This window comes from Podarcis filfolensis, assembly GCF_964270895.1.
Source record: "Podarcis filfolensis genome assembly, chromosome: 10".
Lineage (NCBI taxonomy): Eukaryota > Metazoa > Chordata > Lepidosauria > Squamata > Lacertidae > Podarcis > Podarcis filfolensis.
Genome location: NC_139612.1, coordinates 44,791,378 through 44,818,320, shown reverse-complemented (window position 1 = coordinate 44,818,320; position 26,943 = coordinate 44,791,378). Strand labels below are relative to the sequence as shown.

General features: G+C 42.6%; 3 protein-coding genes across 8 annotated transcripts in view; 1 reads left to right on the top strand and 2 right to left on the bottom strand.

The window, feature by feature from the left end:
• The window catches only part of CHADL (chondroadherin like), a gene marked incomplete at its 3' end in the record, with an annotated part of 16,447 nt that extends 11,303 nt beyond the window's left edge, over positions 1-5,144 (bottom strand). The window contains exon 1 of one of the 4 annotated variants that reach the window (XM_083573779.1): positions 4,527-5,144. Of the gene's footprint in view, positions 1-1,564; positions 1,713-3,688; positions 3,781-4,526 lie in introns of those variants that run through there. The other 3 variants (XM_083573781.1, XM_083573780.1, XM_083573782.1) reach the window with 3 other exon arrangements.
• The window catches only part of LOC310743472 (uncharacterized protein), a 19,560-nt gene extending 1,244 nt beyond the window's left edge, over positions 1-18,316 (top strand). Inside the window, exons 1-4 of one of the 2 annotated variants that reach the window (XM_083573792.1) lie at positions 7,162-7,243; positions 11,658-12,100; positions 13,541-14,139; positions 16,819-18,316. In XM_083573792.1, the coding sequence (XP_083429918.1) occupies positions 11,662-12,100; positions 13,541-14,139; positions 16,819-17,679 (1,899 nt within the window). In that variant the 5' untranslated portion in view covers positions 7,162-7,243; positions 11,658-11,661 and the 3' untranslated portion in view covers positions 17,680-18,316. Of the gene's footprint in view, positions 1-7,161; positions 7,244-11,657; positions 12,101-13,540; positions 14,140-16,818 lie in introns of those variants that run through there. The other variant, XM_083573793.1, reaches the window with a different exon arrangement.
• Positions 18,188-26,943, bottom strand: part of RANGAP1 (Ran GTPase activating protein 1) — a 23,780-nt gene continuing 15,024 nt past the window's right edge. For both annotated transcript variants that reach the window (XM_083573800.1, XM_083573801.1), the window contains exons 10-16: positions 25,851-25,935; positions 24,542-24,710; positions 23,098-23,220; positions 22,619-22,721; positions 22,030-22,118; positions 21,203-21,324; positions 18,188-19,283 (exon numbers count right to left, since the gene is read on the bottom strand). In XM_083573800.1, coding sequence (XP_083429926.1) covers positions 19,214-19,283; positions 21,203-21,324; positions 22,030-22,118; positions 22,619-22,721; positions 23,098-23,220; positions 24,542-24,710; positions 25,851-25,935 — 761 coding nt within the window. In that variant the 3' untranslated portion in view covers positions 18,188-19,213. The remainder of the gene's footprint in view (positions 19,284-21,202; positions 21,325-22,029; positions 22,119-22,618; positions 22,722-23,097; positions 23,221-24,541; positions 24,711-25,850; positions 25,936-26,943) is intronic.

Sequence of the window (26,943 nt, the reverse complement as noted above, 5' to 3'; positions counted from 1 at the left end):
GGCATATTCTAAATCAGAAATAGCTAACCCTCAGTCTGAGAGCCTGATCTGTCCCTCCTAGCAAATTTTTCTGGACCCCTAAGACCCCATCAATTTTGGCAACAAAAACAAAAAACAAGGGAAACCTCTTGTTGGGTTTAAAACCTCTCTGCTCACTCCAGTAGTCTGGTGGGAGTGAGAAGAAGAAGAAGAGTTTGGATTTGATATCCCGCCTTTCACTCCCCTTCAGGAGTCTCAAAGCGGCTAACATTCTCCTTTCCCTTCCTCCCCCACAACAAACACTCTGTGAGGTGAGTGGGGCTGAGAGACTTCAGAGAAGTGTGACTGGCCCAAGGTCACCCAGCAGCTGCATGTGGAGGAGCGGAGACGCGAACCCGGTTCCCCAGATTACATGACTACCGCTCTTAACCACTACACCACACTGGACTTGTCAGCTGATCAGTTATCTGATGAGCAGGAAAGGAGTGAAGTGGCATCTGTTTTTGGGTGGTGCTCATGGAATATAGCTGATAGTGTGGAAAGTGAATATCGAAAGTACTTGCAGCTTTCAACAGAATAAACAGTAGGCTAGAAGGCCACCAGAGATTTATACCCAAATGCCCAGGCAAGAGCAAATTCAGAACTAAAGGTAGACATTTTGTACAGCTCATCTTTCACACAGGGCAGGGACAACAGTCAAATAGCATTGCAGAAAGTGTTGGGAGGCACAGAGCATAACACAGGCTTGGCCAGTCACATTCCACCCTCTTTTGAGGGGGTTGCACTGGCAATATTTATCTGCCTGCTGGAGGCCTTGCTTTACCGCTCATAAAGTAGATTTGGATGTAACAGTCCCTTCATTTATTTCAAACTATTCAAGTAACTCCATGTACATGAGGTAATTTGTTTTCTGTATAATTTCCTTTGCTGCTTATGGTGCACTGGAAAGCTAGAATTTTCCACAAAGTTTGGGAAACTGTCTTTATGGAGGGTTGTGGGACTGAAGGGAGAATGCTGGTTTATTTGCCATAGGGTTGAAATGATCACACCCCCCACGCCACGCCACCCCCCACGCCACCCCCCACACCGTTGGGAATGCCTGTAAAGCTGCCATACTGTTGCTTTGAATGTCAAAAAAAATAAGGGACATGGTTAATTTCGGAATGCTTCTGCCAACGGAAACCCTGTATTCAGAATGTCCTTTGAAAATGTCAGGATTTCAGCCTACAAAGGGAGAATTTATTATCATCACAAAAGTGACCCAAAGTGACTTACATTAAAGCCAATTAAAATAAGCACAACCAATAAAAACCTAAAAACACACCTACACAGATAAAAGACAGTTCTTACAGATCCTAACCCTCTAATAGAGGCTATAAATACCTGAAAGCCCAATATATAATGCACTGCAGGCATCCAGCCTACAGCCGATAATAGACAATGGAAGTTAGTTAAGACTGTCCTTGTCTAGATATGAGCACAGCTGGGCCACCAGTCAAAGCCAATGGAAGGCACTCTGCACCGTCAAGGCCACTTGAGCCTCAGGTGATAGAAGTGAATTTGGAATTACCCGTAAGCTACGTACCTTCAGAAGGAGTGAAAACCATCCAGGATTCTCATACAAGCTAATCAGTCCTCTTTTTTCTGCCTGCCATTGCAGTGGCTGGTAATGGAAACACACATCAAGAGTTCTTCATCCTTGCATTAACACTGGACTCTTTGTAATACCTTTAGACTTGGGCAAGCTGCAGCCCTTCCACAAACGGAAACAAGGAAGCTCATGGAGCAGAATTGCAGAGTGCCGTTTCCCCCCTTCAAGCTGTCAAATAGGCCAACCTGTATTACACAGCCTCTCATTTATGAAGGCGGAGAAGTCCTTGCTCTGCAAGCAGTTTCTCAGTGTGTGCGCGCACGCACATACGCACACACAGCAAGTTAAATTTCCAAATATCCTTATTGATTCGAATGATTTGCTCCAGTACATTAAATGCAAATTAAAACAAAGGAAAAACCTGTTGGATTCCAGGGTTTTGTTGTAAACAAAAATTGCTCTTTTCCCTTATGGGGTATCCAAGAGCCCATATAAAGTCCTTACATAGGTTCCCTATTGGTAGGAGAGAATAACAGAGGCCAACCAGAGAATATTGAGAAGCAAAACAGCTAGTAAGCTTGATCTTTATTAATCTGTTGCAACAGGGTGCTCCCCTCACCTGCAGGAGAGAGGAGGGACCCCGAAAAATGGCGTGCAAGGCCTTATAAAGACTTTAGAAATTGCCACCCTGTGGATCAAGACCACCCCCCAGAAACATCATACATACCGGTACATCACAGAAGGGGTGTAACCTAAGACCACCCCTCAGATACATCACACCCACATCACAGAAAAGGTGGTCTAAAACAGAAATTTGAATATTGTTTTTCTCCTGTCCTTGTTTATCTCCTGTCTGGCAGGTTACTTGATTGGATTGCCTGGGGAGCCTGGCCATTCTTTTGTAGTGATACTTATAAGGTTCCTGGGCCAGGTCACAGGTTCACACCCTATTCATATCTTAAATGTGTCCTTAAGACAGGATTTGTGAGGAAAGAGACAATGGGGAGGTTTCCCACTTTGACCTTGCAGAGAAAACATTTGGTCATTTTGGAATCAAAATGGTTCCAGGTTGGCCTTCCTGTGCTGATCTATGTATGTACTTGGTTGGTACACTTATGAACATTTAACATATATCTAAGACCTCAAAATTCCTATCACAGTTTATTATTATTAGCCATCTCAAATTTCTGCCTGGGACTCACTTCTAGCATGTTCCTGGACCACAATGGGTCAAACACCAAATTTTAGTTGCTCAACTTTTAGGTAACATGATATGTTGTTGTAGTGTTGAAAACTATATAAAATATATATTTTTAAAAAACAAAACCAACCAGATTTTAGTTTATTTGTTTGACCTTAAGAATTTGCCAGTGGACACTCCAGATTTCAAGGGCCCAATCCAGCAAAAGTTAGTTGCAACTACACTTGACTGACATTTTCTAAACAGGATAATTAAATCAGCTTCAAATACTAATTAGTTGATCTGTATAATTATTTCTTTCCATGCAGGGCTAAAACATGGGCCTGGATCATCGAATGCATTTACAGTGGTACCTCAGGTTAAGTATTTAATTCGTTCCGGAGGTCCATTCTTAACCTGAAACTGTTCTTAACCTGAAGCACCACTTTAGCTAATGGGGCCTCCTGCTGCTGCTGCGCCGCCGCTGTACAGTTTCTGTTCTCATCCTGAAGCAAAGTTCTTAACCCGAGGTAATATTTCTGGGTTAGCGGAGTCTGTAACCTGAAGCGTATGTAACCCGAGGTACCACTGTATTTTATTAGAGAATTGTTATTTTGTTCTTCAGCCAGAACAGGCTCTCAATAGAGATTTAGTGTTTAGTTCAGTTCATGACTCTTTTCTGTTACACAGTCTTTGTTTGTCAGCTATGTTATAGTAAATATAAAAAATAGGTTTATTAGCATAAGGGTGCTTCATGATTTCTTTAGTGAATTAATCTGGAGGGGCGAATGGCACACACTGCCTTCTGGATACTGTTGTCTCAATCACAGTGAAAGTTAGAACAAATCTTCCATGGTTTACATAGCATTTAGAGTATTAAAAGCATAGTAAAAGCCTTGTGTTTATGAAACATACATATGTTTTATTTATTAACTCACATTTATATTCCATCTCTCCTCCCACTCAGGGTGGGAGTATTTATTGTGAGGTGTTTTTTGTTTTATTTTTGCAGTGCTCACATGTCATTGGTAGCCCAAATTTTTTGCTCTCTGAACCCACATTTACTATTTGTGGAGGAAATCCAGGAAATTAATAGTTAAATAGAACCATTGTGAATAAACAAATCAGAACTTTCTCATTTATAATGTGATCCTTGGCTGTTCTCCTGTAGTCTTCAGTGTTCAGTTCAGTTCGTGACTCTTTTCTGTTATACAGTCTTTGTCTTTATAGTATTTACTTTATAGTAAATATAAAAATTAGAATTTCTCAGAATAAGGGTGCTTCCAGGTAGTCTGTGTTGTAAATGGGGAGGGGGTCATTCAGGTATTGCAAATGGGTTATTGACAACAGTTTTTCATTTATCATACTTCCCCCAGAAAGGGTAAATCAATATTAAGGGCTTCCAGACTGAATCCTACCCATAAAATTGAGTCAAACAGATACCAGCAAAATTCAGATGGCACAGTTTAAAAGGATTTGGCACTCTACTGCAATAAACCTACTTTCCCCACAAAAATCATACTTTTGTGGTAAGCAAATGCACTGAAAATGATGGGATAAGCCTGGTTTGATGCAATGTGAAATAACTTGCCCCTTAACAAATCAGAATGAACACTCAATACACAACCCAGGCTCCCAGGCTGTGAAAACAAATCAGGTTAAATGCTCAATATGGAAGTACGCTAAAACAACAACAACAGGCTAACATGTCAATTTGGGTGCGTGTTGCAAAAATGTGCATACACGAGGTGCATTCGTTCCACAATATACATCCACCTGGAAGCACCCTACCACTCTGGATGATTCCAGACTGCCATTTGTGGGTGGGATTCAGTCTCGCTTTGACGGCAAATTTAAGTTGTGCAATGAAAGTTGATTCGTCTCCCTTGCCCGACCAGACTTATTGCGATAAGGAAAACGACAGGGACAATATGCACTGGGGAGTGGGCGATACCGTTTACTTGAGGCAATGTCCTGTAACAAATCAGGAGGAATGCTCAGTAAAGAGGAACATAGAAGTGGCCTCTATGTTCAGGGTAGCAAAAAGAGCTTTTCCACACTAAGTCCCATGCTTAAAAGAAAAGCCAGCAGAGGTGACCAGCACACCCCGACTCTCAGCTTTAAGGTTGTGGCCCTACTATGCGCATTTACCAATACATCTCACTGAACACACTGGATCTTAATTCCCAGTAAAGATATGCAGAATCGCGCTGCACATCACTTGCATCTAATGGCGTGAGACTTGAGGCGGGTCTGGGCTTACACTGCACTTTCCTCAAATAATTAAGAGCCTTCTCTCGCCAATAGTATTTTTATTCGTGTATCAAATGCATATTTACAGTACACGGAGCAGATATGAGTATATACTGTACAAATCTGCTTCTGCACGCATGCACAGACTTCTCTGAGCGGAGGCAATTTTTCCTTGAACAAATGACCTCATTCATATTCTCTTCCCCGCCCCATTTCTGTAAACTAGCACCGGTGGTCTGAGCATGCGCAGTGGCGATCATTATCCGGCAGCCTCGCGACAAGTGCAGACGTCACGTGAAAGCAGATCCAGCTCGGAGGCGAAGGCGGGGCTCCTTAATTTGCATATCCCATCATACATTGCGCGGAAGGCCATAGATGATAAATTTTAAATACTTTTATTAATGTTTTTGTTTCGAACCCGATTATTAAACTCGCCTTGTCACCTTGGAAATCTAGTGTTTACTCAAGGGATTACTTTGGACAGTTCCGTTAGGTATTCGCCCTCACCTGTGAGGCTGTTGACTGATCTCCGGTAGAGACGCCCGAAGGTGTTTCCGCATACTCTGGTTTCTCTTCAGATCGTATAAATCTTTCGCCTTTTACTAAAGATTTCCGTGGAGAGGAACATTTATGAGTTTATAACTAATTTTTTGAGGCTCTGTTTCGGCAGAGCTGTCTTATGTGGTTTCCAAAAGTAGAATTAACTATTTTTGCGTTGAGTGGGTGTTTGGCGTTGTCCTTCTAATTTAATATTATTTATTTTTGTGCTCTTGAGGCTGTAAGATGGGTGACAGATTTGTGGTTTTTCTATTCTTAGGAAAGTGTGGGGTTAGAAGTGTGATGTGTTTCTGTTGGTGTACCACTTGGAGAAGGGCTATTATACAGTAAATAGTTTTGGGGTTTCTTTACTGCTTTCTACATTGCTCTTCCTTTTGGGGTTCTGTCTGAGTTGCATGATCTTAAAAGATATGAATTATGTTACTTCTCATCTCCATGTTAACACTATATTTAACCCTACTCAAAAATCTAAAAATAAATAGTATATCACTTAAACAACAATGCAATGACCATGCATTTATTAATCAAAAGCACCCAGCGACACTCACATTTCTGTTCTTAAATTTCCTGAGCAAATTAATTATTCCCAGTGTTGTAGCACATTTGTCTTGCTTCTGTTATGGACAGAGTCCCTGGTCAAGACGGTTCAAGACATGTGAATCCCAAGATGTCACAATGTACAAACACAAAACGTCATGGTACTTCAGTGTTTGTTAGAGTTGATATTTCTTATGGTTATAGTATGTTTGCCTTGCAAGTGATCAATAGTGGAAAAATAATTTAAAAACAAAAGCACAAAGCAAACAGTTAGTAGATTATTCCCAAAATCTGAACATTCGTGTTTAATACCATATACTTAAATAATAATCATATGACTAAAATAACTGGTTGCAGGCATGTATCTGGGTGTATGGTAAGTCTCATGGAACTCAATAGGACTTCCTTCTGAGTAGACTAACAGAATCGTCCTGTAAAGGTGTTCTTGAATCATTCTCCCAGTTTTTTCCTTTGCATCTTTCACCACATCTCAGTATTGTTTTATAATACCCAGTTCTGGTAATAATATTTGTCACAGGGGTTTATGTAATACATGAACTGAAAGTAATATTGGTGTGGGAAGTGAGTGTAATATTGGTGGTAGAATCAATTATCAATATTAGTTTTACTCATGATGTACATAGCTTGGGTCATGGAATAACATGCAGACATAGCATTTTGTGATGCAAGTAATGCACAGTGTTACTAGAACCCCTGTTTTTTCCTCCCTTTAAAAAATTAACAAACAATAAGAAGTAGTATTTCAAAATATATATATATTTTTCATTCTGATGGTAACACATGTAAAATGTTGGAATCCTATTTCATAAACCTTTGCCTTTTTTCATAAACTGAAAAAGAGAAATAAAGAATATTGATTCCACTCCGCCACTGCCTTTTTACTGCCTTATCTACTGGTGTTTTAAGACAGTATCTGGTGCACTGGGTCACTTTTTAATAGGGTGGGGGGCTGCAGGACCATTTTCACTAGAAACAATAGAAGGAAACACTTGTTCAACCCAGTTTCCTATATCAGACTTTGTGGTTGAAGGGAAGCGTATGAAAGAGCAGTGAGAGAAGCCAGCTACTTGGCTGTACAATCCAAAAGCAGCTCCAAGACAGCTTAACAAGAAGCAACGCAGCAGGTAAGAGAGATTCATGGCTCAAATTGATGAGGATGCAGGAGCCGCACAACAGGGAGCAGCACATGAGAATGATAAAAGCCTGAATCCAGTTCATGCCCCTAAAGAAATACTTGTTTTAGCAAAGGGGTTTTCTTATCATAGACTATAAAATTTAAGTGGGTTTTGGGGTGTTTTGCAGGCTAGTGACAGTGAGGATTGTTGAAGACTATGTAGCATAGCAAAAATGGGAAGAAGTATCCAGATTTAATTGTGAAACCAATATGTATGTTCCAAATAGGTACAACCATCCCCTGCTGAATGAGAGCCTCTGATTGTGTGATGCAGTGAATAGACTGTTTTGACTTTGAAGGATCTCAGGTCTTTACATTGGCACACTTGCCTTGAATTTCCCAGCAATTGAGACCACAGTATTAGTGTTGTAACCCACACTGAAGTGTGGGTAAAAATAAAATAACAGTAGTGAGTTTTCCTCCCAGAAAGTGCATGATGCTGTATTTGAATTATTTTCAGGTTGACATTTGATGATGGTGTGTGCACAAGGACCATCTGCCCAAAGGATATGTGTACTGTGTGTTGTGGTTGTGCAAATGTCATTAGCATGTATTGATTAATGTTCATTACATCGCTAATGAAAACTGACCATTCATACTGGGCCGTTTTGTATTTATGTTATTTTTATGTATTTTATGACAGGACACTCTCATCACAAGTTCTTTTAGGGGTTTCTGATCTCACTTAAAATATATTATGAAACATATGAACAATGGAATCACTCTGAAAAATGGTTGCTATCCCCTTCCAATGACTGAATACAAATCTAGAACTATGTAAAAGCATAACCTGGCTATTGCTTTGCTGCAATTAATCAATATTCACCATTTTTGTTAATTCAAATGCTTGCTGGACTGAAACAGTCTTCCTAGTATTCCTAATACAGTCATACCTTGGATTACAGATGCTTCAGGTTGTGTTTTTTCGGGTTACAGACCCGCTGAAACCTGGAAGTACCAGAACGGGTTACTTCCGGGTTTTGGGGGTCGCGCATGCACAGAAGCACTAAATCACACTTTGCACATGCGCAGAAGCGCCGAATCACAACCCATGTGTGCGCAGACACGCCAGTGCAGGTTGCGAACGCTGCAGGTTGTGAACGTGCATCCTGCATGGATCACATTCGCAACCCGAGTGTCCACTGTAATGGTGTCTGGTGCCCATTGGAACTGATAGGGTGGAAGGCATAAAGGTCAACACTAGGTAGAACCAGAGCCAATGACAGAACCAACTAATTCTCATTTTGCCCCCATCCTCCTGCCTGTTGAGTTCTGCAAGAGGCCATACTGAGACTGAGGAAGAGGAGGAAACTGCCGCCTCCTGTTCTGGGTGTAAGAAAGAAGGCTGGCAGGCAGGAGCTGGCTGAGGGCGGACTAAGGTTGGTGGGGCAGTGACCCATTTGCCATAATAGACCAACCTCCCTAACAGTGCAGCCATGTGCACAGTAACCTGAAAGCAAGTCACGGTGTGAGCTTACTCACTAGTAAATGCATGGAGGATTTCAAGACTAGAACTGCCACTGATGTGAGTTTCATCTGCAGAAATCCCTACCCCGTTTCTGAGAGCTTAACTAGCATGGATGAACATTAATTAAGTGGAAATTAGGTACTGCCTGCTGCTTCTTGATCAAAGTTAGGGCTAATGTGGTACAGAGAGTTAAAAGCTATTTGCTTTTCCATCACTGAAAAGCCCCTTAACCCAATAGGGTGAACCTATGGCTCTCAATCTGAAGTTGGACTCCAACTAGGTCTGATAGCTCAGCAACCTCACAAAGGCCACCAGTTCTCTTCTAGAAAATGGTCAGATCCATATAAAACCACCTAATGGGCATCACTGCTGTTGTCATTATGTAGACAGGGGATGTTTCATGTATTGTAGAGTCAGATAGCAAATATAACATGTTAGGACAGGAGACTCTTGGGCAATTTATACATCAATCACAGAGCATGCCTGGGGACTTTCCCAGTTCTTCTCCCTATAGCTTTTCCATGTGTGGATTTATATTTTACTCACATCCATAAAATCACAATTTGCATATGGTTTTATTTGAGTGGAACAGTATGTTTCAGTTGTGTTCTATTTATGCATATTGGCTGCCTTTGAAAGGCTTGGCCTGAAAGCTAGCATAGACAAAGGTATTTTTAAAATGAGTAAGAACCACTTATCTGATGCAGAATTTAACATCCCAAGAATCACCATTTTAATTTATAAGCTAGAGCAAGTTTCTACTCTGCTCTCTCAAATAAATCTCTTTTTCAGGGCAAAAAAACAAACCCCCAACTTCCTGTGTTTCTTGGCCACATGGACTGAAGTCACAGAGCCCATTCATCTCATGCCCATGTAGAGAATAGTAGCTTATGCTCAAATTGCCACAACACTCATCAGAGATAATTTAAAAGCAGACACTTTTCAAATACCACCAGAGGGAGGGAAATCAAGGGCAAAGAGGTCTTATGCCAGTGTTTCCTGCTTTCCAGATTGCTGAATCAGTATATTTTTAGCTGTAAATTATACCCCTGACTGAAACAAAAGGAGGAAGCCCCAACACCCTCACTGTTTGCTTCCAGAGAGGCCAGTTAACTACTTTCTAGAGGGGTAGCTGTGCTACTAAGTTGTTTTAAGAACAGTAAGAGTATTTTGCAGCCTTTTAAAGACTAGTAAATGCATTATGGCATCAGCTTTTGGTGGAGAGCCTTCTCTAACCTCGTGCCACAGGCGGATTTAGGGGAGGAGCATGGCCGGTTTGCCTGCACTAGGTACCCAGCTGAGAGGGTGCCACAACGATGATGTAGGACAGAGGCGGGGAGCTGTGTGGATTTAGGTGTCGCACAGGGCACTGCTGAAATTTGGAAGCCTCAAATCTGCCTCTGCTGCTTGTGCCCTGCATATGGTTTGGACTATGGACACATCCACTTCCTAGAAGATTCTGTCCTGCACATGCATGGAAGTCTTCTGCAGCACCCACACCATAGCTGTCAACCGTCCCTTATTTGGCGGGAAACTCCCTTATCCCAGCGCCGTGTCCTGCTGCTGTGCCTTATTGATGATGTCCCTTAAATTTCCCGGGTTTCAAAGGAAGCAGCTCCTCTCCCTCCCTCCCTGCTGGCCAGGGAGGAGGGAGGCTCCAACTGTGTTGCTTGGCTGAGTTGCTCACCCAATAAGGAGTCCAAGAACTACTGGGGAGTGGAGCTTGCATGCCTCGTGCTGATCAAATCGGCCACGTTGCCTGGGGACTCGCCTTTGCTCAGCGCTTCCCAGCGGAGAGGTGACGGTGGTTTTCCTTGCTGGATCCCCTTTGCCGGGTTGCTGTGCTGTGGAAACCACCGCTTGAGGCTTCATTTGGCTGCTGGCTGGGCTTTCTGCCTTTGGCTTGGAGGGGCTCAGAAGTTGAACATACCTGTGCCTGGAAAATCCCTTATTTTGGCTGCTGATCCCTTATTTTTGAAGCTGGTGGTCCCTTATTTTCAAATCTGTAAGTTGACAGCTATGATCCACACATCGCATCAAAATAGCAGCCCACACTTTCCTCCTTAATTCACATGTCCCTGCTGTTGCTGTGTTGTTGTTTTTAACTTACTGGATAGGATTAAGCCAAGAATACCTAGGACTGTGGTAAGAGGGAATTGGAGAGTATGTCAGTTAGTGCTAATGTGGTAGGGGAGGGCCACGGAAGGCCAAGTGACTCTTGCTCTCCCTTGCCTTGAAAAGCTCGGTGGTTCAACAAGGGATTCCCAGCAAAGAGACAGCAAGGATGATGGCTAGAGAGCAACTGGGGGAAAGTGTGATGATCAGTCTGAGTCTGCCTGAAGGCCTATCCAAGTGACAGTGTCAACTGCAGAGAAATCTCGTTCTACTATAAAAGCTTTTATGGGTTGTGAAGGGGTGAAGAGATTTGCTCCTTTCTTGTCCCGTCTGTCTAGGACACTGGAAGTTAACATGTATTGTATTACAACTCCCATCAGGCCCTGCCAGCATGGTCAATGATCAGGGATGATGGGAGTTGTAGTCTGCTCCGCCCCTGCCCCCCCCCCAAACAACCTCACACAATCTGGAGGGCACCATATTGACCACCCCTGGTCTAGGGCTCAGATACGTGCCAGAACAGCACACGGAAGCCTGTTTTAACCTTAAGTATGAAGACTGAACAGCATTAAGGTGACTTCACACATCTTTGCCAAAGCCCCTTAGTGCCCAACAATGTACGCTTTTGAGCTGGGGAGACGTGGTGGGATGCATGTATAATTCTGACACATCTTCATCATGCAATTTATCAGAAAAGGCTCTGGCTGAGCAGAGCTGCATCCCAGACTACCTGCTGGTTTCTGAAGTGAACTTAATTATTTCAGTCTGCTTTAAATTACAGCATTATGGCTCAGCGCTGGTGTGTGGCCTTTACTCTGTCACTACTGTGGATCATTGCCAGCCCAGAGCTCCTGGACCGTTCCCAATGCCCCATCGGTTGCAGCTGCTCTTTCACAGACTGGTTTATTCGGTGCTCCAATGCCAGCCTCTCTTCTCTGCCCACTGGCATCCCACAAGCCACAGTGGAGCTTGATCTGCAGTTCAATCAGCTTGGCAGCCTGCTGGCAGCCTCTTTCCCAGATTTGCCTGAGCTCACCACACTTTTCCTTGGGAGCAACCAAGTGCGCCGGATTGAAGCAGGAACCTTTCTCGGTGTGAAGAATTTATACCACCTCCACTTGGACAACAATCTCCTCAAAGAGATCCCAGAAGGGGCATTTGAAAACCTGACCAATCTAGTCTTTCTGCACCTGGAGCACAATCGGATTGCTTACCTTTCACCAGGTATTTATACATGGGTGTTTCCCCCCTCATTGCTAAGGTAGTGATTATCCTTCTCACTTTCATTCCCAACAGTTTTAGGGTATGAATTGTAGGGAAAGGATGCATTTGGGATGAATGAGTGGACACATAAGACTTAGATATATACCAGCAGCTGACCAATTTAGAAGCTGAGCACAAAGCTGATGTGGAGTAACTTCACTGAAATTGGCTAGTTCAAGCCCTCTATGAATTACCGTATTTTCCCGTCTATAAGATGCCCCCACATATAAGACACCCCCTAATTTTTGACATTATTTTTAAGGGAAAAACCTAGTCTTATACAGTACACAGAAAAATATGGTATTTCAGCATAAATTCAATATGGATCTATTCAGTTGAGGCAAACATCTCCTTTCAACAGCAATAAAGTAGGCCCATGGTATTACTGCTACTGATGATGACTTGCTCATTTTTTTATGTGCAATAGGCCAGATTCTGGTGCCCTATAGCTTATTCTGGTGTCCTTCCTGTTGCCTTTTGTATTCCTTATGGCACAAAAGAAGAGTCTTATTTTCCTCTTGGTTTGGAAGAAGGGAGAGAGCTCTTCACATTCTCTGCAAATTTTATAAAATTAAATTCTAACACAAACAAGGATGCAGTCCTGTAATTTTGGACTCTGCCGTTAATGGTTACCTTCTTTAGTTTGTTGCCTCAAAATGAATTTGGGGTTCTTGCTGCTCATTCTGCTGAGTTGGGCCCTGGATTTTTGCCTGAAAGTCCTGTCCTGATGATACCACTGAGCACAAGACCACATTCAGTGCCACAGTATTGCAGGAGGGGCCAAGAGGTTAAATCTGAACATCTCTAGAGATTATACATACACACACACACACCGTAAACCAGAATATTAGCAAACTAGTGCAACTTGCCCATGAGGAAAGACAAGTTAACCTGGCATCATCCCGAGGTGTCAGGTGGGGGGAGACTTGGAAACAAACTAGATATCATCAGACACAAATGTGCATCATGAAAAGCAGAAACTTGTCAGCGATATTCATTTTATTTATTAATTAAAATAGTTATATGTTGCCTCTTAAGTCACAGATCTGCAAGGGACCAAATGGGAGGCTAGTCTCTGTTGTGCCATGTTCAAATCCCACTGCTAGCACCAGGTGATGTCTGGTTCTCAAAAGTTATGTGAAACACACTGAATAATGCTCAGGCCTCCCATATAGCAACAGCTTTATTCATTAATCTGAGCACAAGCAAGTATAAACACACACCCAGAGAAGGAACCCTAGACCTAAGCACTTGGTTGCTTAAGCACTTTTCACCTGTGCTGGAAAGCAGTTCACAGATGTGCTCTGTACATCATTATCACCCTGGGGAGGGCAGAAGTGGGATGGAGTTATTAGCTCTCAGCTCAAGGCAGCTCTTTCTTCCACTCTCTCTTTTGCCTAGGTGCATTCTCCTCTTTGAAGCGACTGAGTCTGCTAGACTTGAGTCACAACCTGTTGACTGAACTTTCAGACCAGGCCCTTGGTGGTCTCCAGCAGCTACGCAAACTTCACCTCAGCGCTAACCTTATTGCCAACTTGTCAGCCAGAGCTCTCCCCGGCAACATGCGCATCCTCTACCTCGACTGGAACAGGCTGAAAAGTGTGCCATTTGCCGTCCGCAGCTCTGCCACTCTCTCCAGCCTTTATCTTAGTGGCAACCCAATCCAGGAGCTGACATCTCTCTCCTTTGGGAGGAAGCTCAGCTCACTGAGGCAGCTGTTCTTAGAAAACCTGTGCCTGGAGAACATTACCAGCTCAACGTTCAAACGGCTACGCAGACTCGAGGTCTTGAGCCTGAGGAACAATAGTTTGGAGTCGCTGTCACCTCTGTCGTCGCTGAAGTATCTCTCGACTTTGTATCTGACTGGGAACAAGTGGCGCTGTGACTGCAACTTAATCTGGCTTCGCACCTGGCAGAAGCAAGTGGTAAGAGAAGATCGCAGCCCAGTGGAATGCAGTTCCCCGGAAGCCCTTCAGGGACAACAACTGGCTAATGTAGAGGTAATGAACAATCTGAATCACATTGACAGACCCCAGAAACACCTTGCAAATAGAACTGTCGAAGAAAGGGGGGGACAGACACCCCTCTCCATCTGCCATCCAGGGTAGCAAGGGACATTATCACAGTTCAAGGGCAAAATTTTAGCCACCTGAGGACACTGATCCTTGATTACCTTGTATACCAGACAGAAAAGAGCCTAGACAGAAAAGCTGGGCCACAAGACAATTTCCCCAGACTTGAAAGTGGTATGAAACAGGAACACTTGCTTGGGGTGTGTCCACTAGTCTCTGGCAAACAGGTTTTGTAGGTTTTTATAATGCTTCAAGAATATGCAAAGCCTGTTAGCTAGAGGCAGACAACAATGGGGCAGAATACAGTGGTGCCTCGCAAGACGAAATTAATTAGTTCCGTGAATTTTTTCGTCTAGCGAATTTTTCGTCTTGCGAAGCACGAAATCCCATAGGAATGCATTGAAAATCAATTAATGCGTTCCTATGGTCAAAAAAAGTCCAAACAAAGCCAAATTTGGTACAACAAGAGTTTATTAAGTGCTCTTTAAAGTCACACATACTGTAAAGAGCATTTCAAAATTCAAACCCAGAATTTTTTTAAAAAAACAGCAGAGTGGCCCAATGGTCACAGAAAATCATAAAAATGCAGAAAAAAAACAAGCTTCCAGATTCTTGCAAACCCCTCCCCAACACCAAGTCCTTGAATTCCAAACACCCCAACCCAAAATCCAAAACCCCCCAAAAAAGTTTTAAAAGCTTAACTTACCAAATGGCTGCAAAAGAAGTTTTGGAAAAGCTTCAAAAATCACCAAAGTCTTTAAAACCTCAAAAAAGGCTACTGTGTACACTGCGTTCTATGAGTTGCTCCTCGAAGTCAAGTCGCAACTGTACTAACAGTGTTAAGAAAAAGGAAACAAACTTGCAAGACGTTTTCGTCTTGCGAAGCAAGCCCATAGGGAAATTCGTCTTGCGAAGCAGCTCAAAAACGGAAAACCCTTTCGTCTAGCGAGTTTTCCGTCTTGCGAGGCATTCGTCTTGCGGGGCACCACTGTAAATGAGTGTGTACATCATAGGCAATGTTGTCATCCAACCACATTCATTTCTCTTTAAGCATTCTCTGTCTGCAGCAAAATGGGTCACTGAAGGAAGTAGTGGCAATGCTAAACTCAACTCTGAAGTCATAAGAACTTTCTTAGGAAGCTGTAACATTCTGTACGTGGCACTTAGTTGTCATGTACTAAAACGAAGAGCCTTCATTTAGACATTACAGTGGTACCTCGGGTTAAGAACTTAATTTGTTCTGGAGGTCTGTTCTTAACCTGAAGCACCACTTTAGCTAATGGGGCCTCCTGCTGCCACTGCTGCACGATTTCTGTTCTCATTCTGAAGCAAAGTTCTTAACCCGAGGTACTATTTCTGGGTTAGCGGAGTCTGTAACCTGAAGCGTATGTAACCCGAGGTACCACTGTATAAAGGAGACAGCAAGTGTGACACACGTTATATATATATATTTTTAAAATAATTTTTATTAACTGGCCAATCACATCAAATTAAATCACATCACATAAATTACAAAGCCAAATTTTTAAATTTTGTTGGGGGAACCCATACTTCAAGATCCAAAGGGGGATTCAGATCATCTTCTTATTACTGCGTTAATGTCGAAATCAGTCCCAATCAATCCAGACAAAATTCATAATTCTATCCAGTCTTATCTTGGTGTTTCCACATCATATCTTGTTCATATAATTTCTATTTTTCCTTTACGATCTCTTCTGTTAGTCTCCTTAAGCCGATAAGCAAAATAATAATCCTGTGTGGATTTCCCGTTCCTCCACTAAGTCCAGATGGTTTCCATATATCTCCTTCGTAGATAGCATCGCTCTTTCCATCATAAATTTGGCATTTGTCGCTCTTAAGTCCCACCGAGAAGTTGATCTACGATATGTAAACAACTCTATTTCTCTCTTTCTCCTCCCAGACCCAAGAGCTCCAACAATGCCTCCCAAAATGGCAACGGCATTTTAACTGCGTCATTCCAAAACTCTTAGCTTTCCAGCTTCATCTTGAAACATTGCTTTGGTTCGAAAGTTTATCTCCACACAGCCTTAAATCCACAGCTTAAGTCCTTAGTTTCTGACTCATTAGGGGAGGGGATTCTTGTTAAATCACATAAGAAAAAGGAAGGCAGGTTTTTTCCCCCCTCCCCCCTCAGTCATACCGTATCTTGACGTATCTTCTCATATTTTATTCTTGTCTTGTTATCAGAGATTTCTTCTGTCAGCAGTCTTTACTCCCCTTTTTCCTTGAAGCATGTGCAATTTATCTCGTCCAAATTGTTTCTTTTGAAGATGCTTGCAACTAGCGGCGCGAATCAGGGACGGCGTCCAGGAGTGCCGGAATCCCACAGGAGGGCTTTGTGCCTAGTGCCCCCACCCCCACAAATTCGGGGGTGGTATAGGGCACAGCAGGCAAGGGCCGTCCCCCCCACAATCCTGGGGGGTTAAGGAGGCCAATTACCCCCATCATAGCCTCCAAATTACCTCGTGTGGGTCGGAGAGATGTTATTGTCAGCCATCTTCCGATGCGCCACCTAGTGGCCCCTGTGACACACGTTATAGTTGATAATGGAAGATGACTTCTCTCATGTCTTATTTTCCCCTCCAGTTACAGAAATTGACTTGTCCACCTTTTCAAACCGATTCAGCCACCACCAGCTCCTCTACAAATGCCATGTCTGCGATATCTACTCTACCCAGTGAACGACTTTTGCTACAAGCTACGACCCTTCCGATCAATGTTTTCACTACTTTCGTTACCAGTAGGATGGTCTCTGTCGCAGGAACAACTACACAAAATAATCCCACTTCAAGACCAACCACTCATGAGACCCATTACATACTGGAGAAATATGACCCTTGCCTCTCTGACCATATTAGTAGCATTCACGCAAGAACAAAAGACCACACTGCCCTGGTGGTTACTTGGTCTTTCTCTGGAGATCATGACCAGTTTGAAGTGCGCTACAAGTCTTCTGTGGATCAGCACATACTGCGAGTGATTGGACATTTAACTGAGATTGAACTTCACCATCTGCAACCAGGGACCGATTACAGGGTTTGCATTATTCCCCAAAACGAGAACCTCCTGGAGTGTGTGGCTCCTACAGCCCAGCAATGTGCTACAGGGAGCACTGAAGCCCAAGTTCCAGCTCAGCACAACTTAGCCCTGGGAATTGGCATCACCATCGCACTTTTAGCACTGATGGCCCTGGCTCTCTTTGCCTTCTACAAGTGGCGGATCCGACCCTTCCAGTTCCAGCGCTACTATGATGAAGATGGGCTGATTTCCCGACGCCAAGGCACTGCCCAGTCCAAGCTGACCACAGAGCCAGTCTATGAAAACTTAGAAGAGGACAACCAGCATGTTTATATGACAGCTGCCAGCCAATGGCCTCAAGAGAAGATAGACTGCACTCCTGTTGTCCCATCCAGTTTTTCATCCACACCAGCCTATGCAAGCCTCTGATATTTACAGAATATTAGTTATTTGTTAAAATGACCAGGTGTCGTGAATGGCATCCAAACCCTTCACAGCTGTGGATGAGAACGTTTCTTACGTGACCACAAAGAAATGCTGAATCCGATGGAAGAAATCTTTTCTAACCTGTCTCCTCCTTTGTGAAGACTTTTTCAAAGAAACGAAGTCAGCTGTTATTAACTTTTACAACAATACCAGGAAAGAAATATTATTTGGGTATTCATGTTAGCATAAACTAGTGGCTTTGTTGGCTGAACCTGAAAGGGGATCCATATATATCACTTATTATGCAAGAGATTCCTATTTTTCTGAAGACCAGAGGAGGGAAAGCACACAAAGATGCCATCATAGCTGCTGTCTGACTATCTGGGATATGCTCCACACAACTGCCATCTTTAGAAATTTCTCATATATATTAATGAAATAGTATTTGTGAAGAAACCCCTGCCTATAGTTCATGACACAATTGCTCTTTTGATAATCAACAGTGCATGGATAGATGTTATTCACTTTATTTTTTAATGATTCAAGCTTGGCTTCAAGGTAATGTGTTTTAAAATAAATAACCTGGACAACAAAATCTGAACTAAAAAGTAATTAAAAATGGCGGTATTGTTGAATTTTATGAAGGGTTGCTTATTTCCATTTCTGCACTGTCCAATGAGTCAAATTTCTGCTTCTAACAATCCAAACACAATCACTTTCTTTACTCAAGGTATAAGACAAAATATGAACAGAATGATTCCAAGGAGAGTCAATATTGATTTTTCTTATACTGAACCAAACCTATTTTAATTGAGAGCGTTTATGCTTAGAAATATTACTAGCAGTTTTCTTGCAGGCCACCAGAATCAGTCATTTCAATGAGAAACACCAGTGACTAATGGGGAAGGCTCACTCATGATGATCCAACAACCAATGAAATATCCCCAAATAGGAATATATGTCACGGTCCACACAATATAATAACCTAAATTTCTGAGAAACAGCAAAAATAGTGACATAGCTTTATACCTCGTGCTGGCCTAGAGCTGGAAGAATTGCTCCCCCAAAGCTCATAGGACAGTGCAGTAAAAAAGTTATCGTCAAGATTTTCTGTTACCCCATGAGAGCTGGTCCTCTGACAAACAGTTCAATTTAAGCCATTTAGTGAGTCCAAAGCCCTGAATTTGGAAACAGAAGTTTCAGCTAAACAAAATGCAGAAAAGCTGAGGGAAGACAAACCTCAGAGAAAGGGGGATGGGGGAAAACAACAAAGTATTTACACTGGGAAAGGCAGAGTTCACTTTCGAAAAGAGAGAGCTTAAAAACACACAGCCCCCTCAAAAAAACCACGAACACGTTTTTTAAAAAAAGCACATGGCAGACTTCCTCAAAGCTTTAGGTAGCAGTAGGTGGCCAGACAACCTGGTGTCCAGAGAGGCAGAATGTTTTATCCGTAAGTCCCGTTGTCTTTATCTGCTCTCCATCTCAAGCACTCTGATGGCAGTCCTATAATGTGAGGGAAACAGCTTCCTGTGTATTACAGCTGGTGGAGGGTTTGTAAGAGCAAGTGGCGGGCAAAGGAACAAGAATCCAAAGCATGATTGGGTCTGCAAAGATAAAATGGAAATAGGAGAAGGGATCAATATTAATGAACTTGTACTCGGATCAACAGATATTCTCAAAAGGGACAAGGAGTTCAGTTACGTAGCCCTGGAATCTGCCATAGGCAGCGGCAATCGCTAGGTGCTTTAAAAAATACTCAAGATTTCCCACAATGCAACAGTCAGATACACTTGTATGTGTCCCATGTACATGTAGGCCCCATGGTCTAAAACGGGAGGCGGGGACTAACTGGCTGCCCATATGTTGTTGGGACTCCCAGCATCCTATGGTCCATGCAGGATGATGGGAGATGCAGCCCAACAACATCTGGAAGGTCACAGGTTAGCCACCCCTGGCCTATCAGGATTATTCTGGTGTAACTATGGAGTACAGAGCAAAGTGTACCGCAGGAAAATGGGGTTGTGGGGCAGAAACAGGATTCAATCTGTTGCAAGAGTGAGGCGTGGAACAAAGAAGTTCTGCACTGACAGAAGTCTATCCAGGACAATTCTCTCTCTCTCTCTCTCTCTCTCTCTCTCTCTCTCTCTCTCTCACACACACACACACACACACACACACACACTATCTATCTATCTATCTATCTATCTATCTATCTATCTATCTATCTTCATTTCCCATTGTTTAATATGACTTCAATTCTGCCACAATGTGGTCGACCACTAGGTGGTGCTGCAACAGCATGGGGGTACCGGTAATTGCCAAGAAAAGGACAGTGCAACTTTATTGAATATTTGTATTACTGCTCACACTGGGGCATAGTCTGAGACCGTCTGACTGCCAATACCCGCTTGCATGATCTTATGAGGTTCAATGGAAGACAAAAGAGCAACATGGATAAAACAGTACTGCTCATATGGGTGAGAACAGAAACTAAAGTCTCTTGGGGTCAGATGAAGCAAACACCAAGCATCAATGAAATTAAAGCCTTGTAGCACTTTGGCAAAAGGCCTTGGCTTGCATTTTCATTTTAGAAGGTGTGGAACCCCTTCTATCCATGTGAACATCACAAATCCTATTTAAATCACCATCTAACATTATTGCACCTTCTTGAAAAGACATCAGTTTAGAAACAGAATTGTAGAGTTGAAAGGGACCCTGAGGATCATCTAGTCCAACCCCTCACAATACAGGAATATGCAGCTGTCCCATATGGGAATGAACCTGCAACCTTGGCATTATCAACACCACATTCTAACCAACTGAGCTATCCAGGCTGAGTAAAAGAGTATTTTTGAAAGGGTATTTTTAGGAAGGGATGGTAAACAGAAGCTATAGTTAAGGTAATAGAATTAAGTTCCCCTTTGGCAAAAACAAATCTTCCAGCATCGTCCATGCCATTTACAGTTAAGGAGTAAAATTTGAGCCCTTCAGAACTCCCCGTGGGAGGCTCTGTTAATGAGTAGTTCTTATGTCATTCTGCTCTTTGAAAGGCAGACCTCAGGGGGATTATTGAGACCTTATGATAAAATATGTTTTTTGATTAACCACACTATTGTAACAATCGTTAGAACACTTAACATCAAAACATCAGAACAAGGTTGTACTGTGAATGGCTCTGGAAAAGAGATCCTCTCTCTCAGGTCCCTCAGGCCATTCACATAAGCAACAAATGGAGGGGCATTAATAAATCAACCATAATGAATGAATAACCCCTCTCCAGATGAGTGTGTGATTCCAAGGCTGGATATCTATCACCCTTAAAAAAACCAGCCAACCAGCCAAAAAAGGCTTTTCAGCAAAAAAGTAAGCTGTCATTACAGTTTATGGCTGACGTTTAAGCCCTTTGCAATATCATGTGTTGTGCTGAGAGGTTTCTGCTGGATCCAGCAATATGATGTGTCTCTGTTCTCTGGGAGAAGCAGGTGTTGCTAATTTTTCTTATGGAGAAAGGCGCAATACTCACTTTGTAACAAAGGCCAAGAGAACTGGCACAAGAGATTTAGGGAAATAATCCTGCTGGACCATATGGTTCAGAGTCATCAAAGGGCCATAAAGGCTTGGTACAGCCTTGATCTTCTCTTCGCTCTGGAAGGTACAAGCAGACATGAATGAGATACAAATGAGTATCTGGGATCGATCAGAGACCACTAAGAGGCAGCTGATTTTTACAATCAAGGAGTATATTTAAATTGTGTTGAATATATAAATTTGCTGAGATGGTGCAGTTCAGATACCAGTGTCCCCTGTTTCTCTCCCATCCCTTCGTGGCTGCCTACCCTAGGGCCTTTCAAAGCCCAGACAATTTCTTTTTGGCCTGAGAAATGAAAGCATGTGCCCAGTGTCCCTTCTGGCCTTACAGGACATCCAGCTGCCATATCATTTATACCCTTTTTAAAGGGCAGAAAAAGCCCTCAAGTGGATGCATTTGGGATAGATGGGTGAGAAGGTAAAATTTCACACTTAGCTGTTGCTTGAGCACAATAGGTGCTTGATCAAGGCCCTGTCTATGCAAGTGTATTATTTGCTTTCCATTCCTACCACATGCCTTCCATTTGCCAAGAGCAGAAATGGGTACTTCCATTTTAGAATACCTGGTATCGAGAACAGGTTTCTGTTATCGCTTATCACCAGATATGCACAGAAGCCTTATATGGTCACAGAGAAAGAACATCTTCCACAAGCAGCTATCTTGGTCTTCTAAATCTCTCTGATTTTTGGAACAAGGATGCGGTTTGCTTATACAGACCACACCTCACAGTTGCCACAAATCATTTGTTTCTCTCCTCTCACCTTGAGCAAACCCATGTGAATCAGGAGGCTGGTAATAAAAGCATCAGAATTGAAGGTAGCTGATGAAAAAGCTTCTCTCATCATGGCATCTGAAAAAAGAGAACGGCAGGTTTCAATTTTTCAGGGAAAGAGGCTCTCAAGCTTTAGAGTCCTGAAGGCAGGTGGCCAAAAGAAAGACACTAAGAAGCTGGTGGGTCACAAAACTTAGCTTGTATCTTCATATGGTGGCTAATCTGCAGCTGCATATAGCTCTTCCTATAGCATTTTTGTGTCCCCCACAATATCCCTCACCCCCAAAATTGGTTATTATAAAAAAATAGTTAATTTTTACTGACTGCTCCCATAGGCACCCTGCTGTGATACCAAAAAAGTTTTTATGACCACATCAAGACCCCCAAAATGTGTCTTTTCTTACCAAAACTAATAATTAAAAATTGGTCATGCCCTCTTGAACCCTGTAGTCAATGCAGTTGACCATTGGCCAATGCAGCCATTCAGCTAAAAAAAGGTTAGCCACCCCGGCCATAGCGACTGAGCCTGATAGCCTGCTCTTTTCCATCATTCTATTGGCCAAAGTTCCCAGGCTCACCTGTTGTTTCATTCACTGCTGATTTTACTGTTGGCTCATCTTTGAACACAGAAGATATCTTCAGAAAAACCGTAACAACTTTCTCTGTGTCAGATGTGTCTGTCTAGAAGAAACGTAATTCCAGAATCAAAAAATGCAGAATCAACGGCAAGGTATTTCTGCTGCTTGAAAGAACAACTAGTCCATGGCCATTATGCCTGGAATTGCAGCCCGTGCATGGCACCTACATCCCTAGCTATTTCAACAAGTAGCAAGCATGGGAAACCCAGCCAGATGGGTGGGGTATAAATATTATTATGATGATTTTCAGGGGGGAAAATACAGATAAGTCTAATTATGCTCAAGCATATTTTGTAGCCTTCCTGAAGTTATGTAAGTATTTGTACTATGAATCCTCTGAAACACCTAATAAAGACAATCTCAAACTGAAGCTTTGCAAAAACAACCCCCACGACTCATGAAAAACAGCTGTGACTTACCTGCTGCGCTATTAAGGTGGAGCATTTAGGGCCTAGTCGCAACAGTTTCTCTGGGGATGGAAAAGCAAGAAAAGTGCCAACATCCACAGGAGGGAGAGAAGGAGAAACCACTGGAGTAGAATCCTGGAAGAGACGGCCCTGAAAATTAGTGTGCCCTAGTAATTCCCCAGAAAATTCACAAGCGCCAGAACTCTAGTGCTGTAGATGAGAAGTGGAGGGAAGGCAGGTCCCAAAAGAGAGTTGCGGCAACAGGGAAGGTCATCACAAATGAATGAGTGGAGAAGAGCCTAATGCTATATTACAACACCCTAAATCTGCCCTGCCAAGCCTTTCCATCGAGCGTACTAAGGCCACAGCAAAAATATCTTCCTCTCACTGAAGTCTTGTGCCTCAGGAAAAATGAGGGTCAAAGAAACCTTTCTCTGTTACAAGCCACTGCCTCAAGGCAACTGGAACGCCTGGACGCAGTGAAACCTACAAGGGCAGCTCCCTCTTTACCACTGCTCAGTTGTGGGGGAGAATTGTGGGAAAGCAAGGAAAACTATGGGGTTTCCCCCACCATCCGCTCTGTTGTTTGGGATGAAGAGGGAGCTGCTTCAGTTGTTCCTGAATTATCCCTTCCAATGGACTAAAAAGGGATGGTGCACAGGGAAGAAACAAAGTGAAAGAAAAAGAAAGAGAAAGGGGTAGAGAGCTCTCTCTCTCTCTCTCTCTCTCTCTCTCTCTGTGTGTGTGTGTGTGTATACTGTTTGTGCATCTGTCCAAGAGTGTGGGATGGTGCCACTCATTGACAGTCCTAGCCCTCTGAAGGCATGTGGTCCCCGGAGAGTTAGTCCTCAGACTAGAGTCTGATTTAGCATTTCTGCTTTAAATTTAGTAGGCTAACTTTTGTTAGCCCTGTTCACATTAAACCACAATTTAACACTATAGTTTAATGTGAACAAGCAGAATACTGATGCATACTGCTCAAATGTTCCTGCAGTGCTCCTCTCCTGCCATGGCTAAAACAAGCCAGAGTCTGGCTTGATTTATCATCTGAACCTGGGCTTCTGATTAGGCTGGAAGACTGTGATACAGAAGCAAATTTAGAGCAGTCCACTTCAGCATGCTACTTGCTCACATTAAACCGCAATTTGTTTTAACCTATGGTTTAATGTGACCTGTAAATCAGGGCTGTAGTGCTTAAAGTTTGTAAAAACAACTCAAAAGTTTTTCCAGTAGCTAAAAAGATTTGAATCGAAATACTTGCTTAGCAGCCCAATTTGACTTGTATTCACTCGATACATTTTAATTAATTTTATGCAACGCTGCATTGTTGGAAATGGAAAAATTACAATGAAAAATGTGGCAGGGGAAATCATACAGAACACTTTCCCACGCCATATCACTTCATCCACAGCTGTTTTCCCTCTATGTGAAAGTAACGGGATCTGTTCATACTTACATGTGCCTCCAAGATTTTTTTAGGTGTCAGTGATTCTTGCTCTCCCTGGCCTCTCTCCTGCAACTGAGTTGGCTCTTCTTCTTCCTCCTCTTCCTCTTCCTCCTCCTCTTCCTCCTCCTCTTCATCGTCATCATCTTCATCATCGTCATCATCTTCTCCATCATCATCACTAGGTGGACAAGCGTGAGAGAGAATGTTATGAATATAGCTGCTTCATGCCGTATACAAGCATTTTATTGCCAGTCAGTTTGTAACAATCAACACTAAATAATCCTAAACGCAAATAAGAGGAAGATCTAGTGGCGAAGATGGTAGGAGTGGCTATTCTCCCTAGTGGTCCTTTCAAGGAGCAGCAGTTGGACCTCAGGAGTGGATATCATCCATCACTGTATTGTTCTTAATGCTATTTTATGTTCTATTCTATTTTTACACATTTCTGTACACCACCTTGATGTGCTATATGAGTGGGTGGTTTATAAATATTTGTATAAATAATAAATTGTTTCCCCAGAGCCTTCATCAGTGACTGAATTTGATTGTTTTCCAATTCCTATCCCATCCCCTTTTTCTTTTGTTTTGTGAATGTTAGACTGTTACCTTGTGGACAGAGATGCATTTGATATTTAATCTTTGTACAGCTCCTAGAAAACTGGTGGTATACGACCCAATCATACTCAGAGTGGACTCATGAAGATCAGTGGATTTGAATTAGTTATGTCAATTGATTTCATTAGTCTACTCTGACTTAGTGGAATACAACCTAAACGTATCATCATAATTTTCTTGCCTCATTTAGAAAACTGTAGTCACAAAGCAAGTTTTGTATCTTTACACAAGCAAAAAGCAAGTAAAATGGCTCATAAAATCTTTTTCTTAAAGGAGCTCAGAAAGGCAGAGCACAAACCCCTAAGCGACCAAAAAGAGCAGCAACAAGTGTTACCCGAAAAATATTTTCACACTCTGGAATAGAAGCTATGCATCCTGGCAATGGTTAACTAGCCAATCATGACTAACTAACATAAGGAACGAGCCATTTCCAAAGAGGGTCCATACAATTTAAGTTTTAAGGAACGAAAAACTCAGGCTAACCAATCAAGAGATGGGTATGTCAAGGGCCCCCGAGTCAGATTTATCCCGCTGTAACACTCCTAGAATGGTTGTTATAAAAACAGCAAAACCAATTAGGAGCCCGAGCTTCACTACTGTTGGAGAAATGGCCATTTCACAAGCAGCACAGCTTGCATGCAGCTTCACTAGAGAATCAAGGAACTCTAGCAGCAGATTACCATAGCTTCTTCATATATCTTACCTCAGAGATCCAAGCACTTCTGCCATGTTGAAGCCTTCAAGGATCTCTTGGAGCTGCTCACAGCCCTCCTCTCCAAAACAATTCCCTGTGGCAAAGACAGACATCAGCAAAGACTGTAACCCCCACAATGCACCTGCAGCCATCCTGTGACTCTCTCATATGTGTTACTGGGCAGATTTGGCAAGTAATTTTGCACAGAAAAGGGCAAAACTCTGTGGGTCGTGGGAGGAGATTTCAGGAACTGCTGAAGGCTATCTGTTGGGACTACGGATTTAAGGGAAGACTTTGAAGGTGTCTGAGGAAGAAGTTGGGAAATTGCCAGACTTCAGAACTCAGAGAACCATATCAGTTGCAGGACTTTGCAGCAACCAAGCTTAGGACTTGGCTGTGGACTTTGACACAGCAATGACTTTGAAACAAAGAACCCTCTCTGGTTGAGAGGGAGAAAGCTACTTGTACCATCTGTGTGTGTATGTAAGTGTTGGCCCCATAAAGACCACTCTGCTAAACAGCTGTTTTCTGTTGTGAGCTTAACTACTTGACTGAGCTTTTTGTGCCACATGCACCCAACAAAAACTCTAGAGCTGGCATAAAGGCATTTGTCTAGCAATACAAACTGTTGGGAATGAAACAGTTATTGCTTCAGGATTATCTTTATATGAACAACTTTAATATTTAAATGCCTAATCATGGGATGTGCTCTGAAGGAAATGCCACTTCAGTTGGGTTTGCTGGGTCTATGTGGAATAGTGCTGAAAAAGCAAGTATATTGTACTTTGGTAGTGAAGTCTCTGACACAAAATGGCTAAATTGTAGTGGTGATATAGAATATTCACAAATGTTATATATGTTAGTATTCTTGCTCCGTGTTTGCAGTCATGGGATTGTTGTCTATCACATGACGGTGTATGTTTTCATTCCACAATGTGGCAAGTGACGGAGACAGGATGTTTTGTGTTACTGTGTTCCGTGATGTGGGACTATTGTCCTTTGTTCTCTCTCTTTGCTGTCTGGTGAGAAAGAAGAAGGAGCTAAGTCAGAATGCTCCGAGTGTATTATATGTAAATAAAGTAGATTAGCCAAAATGCTGTGC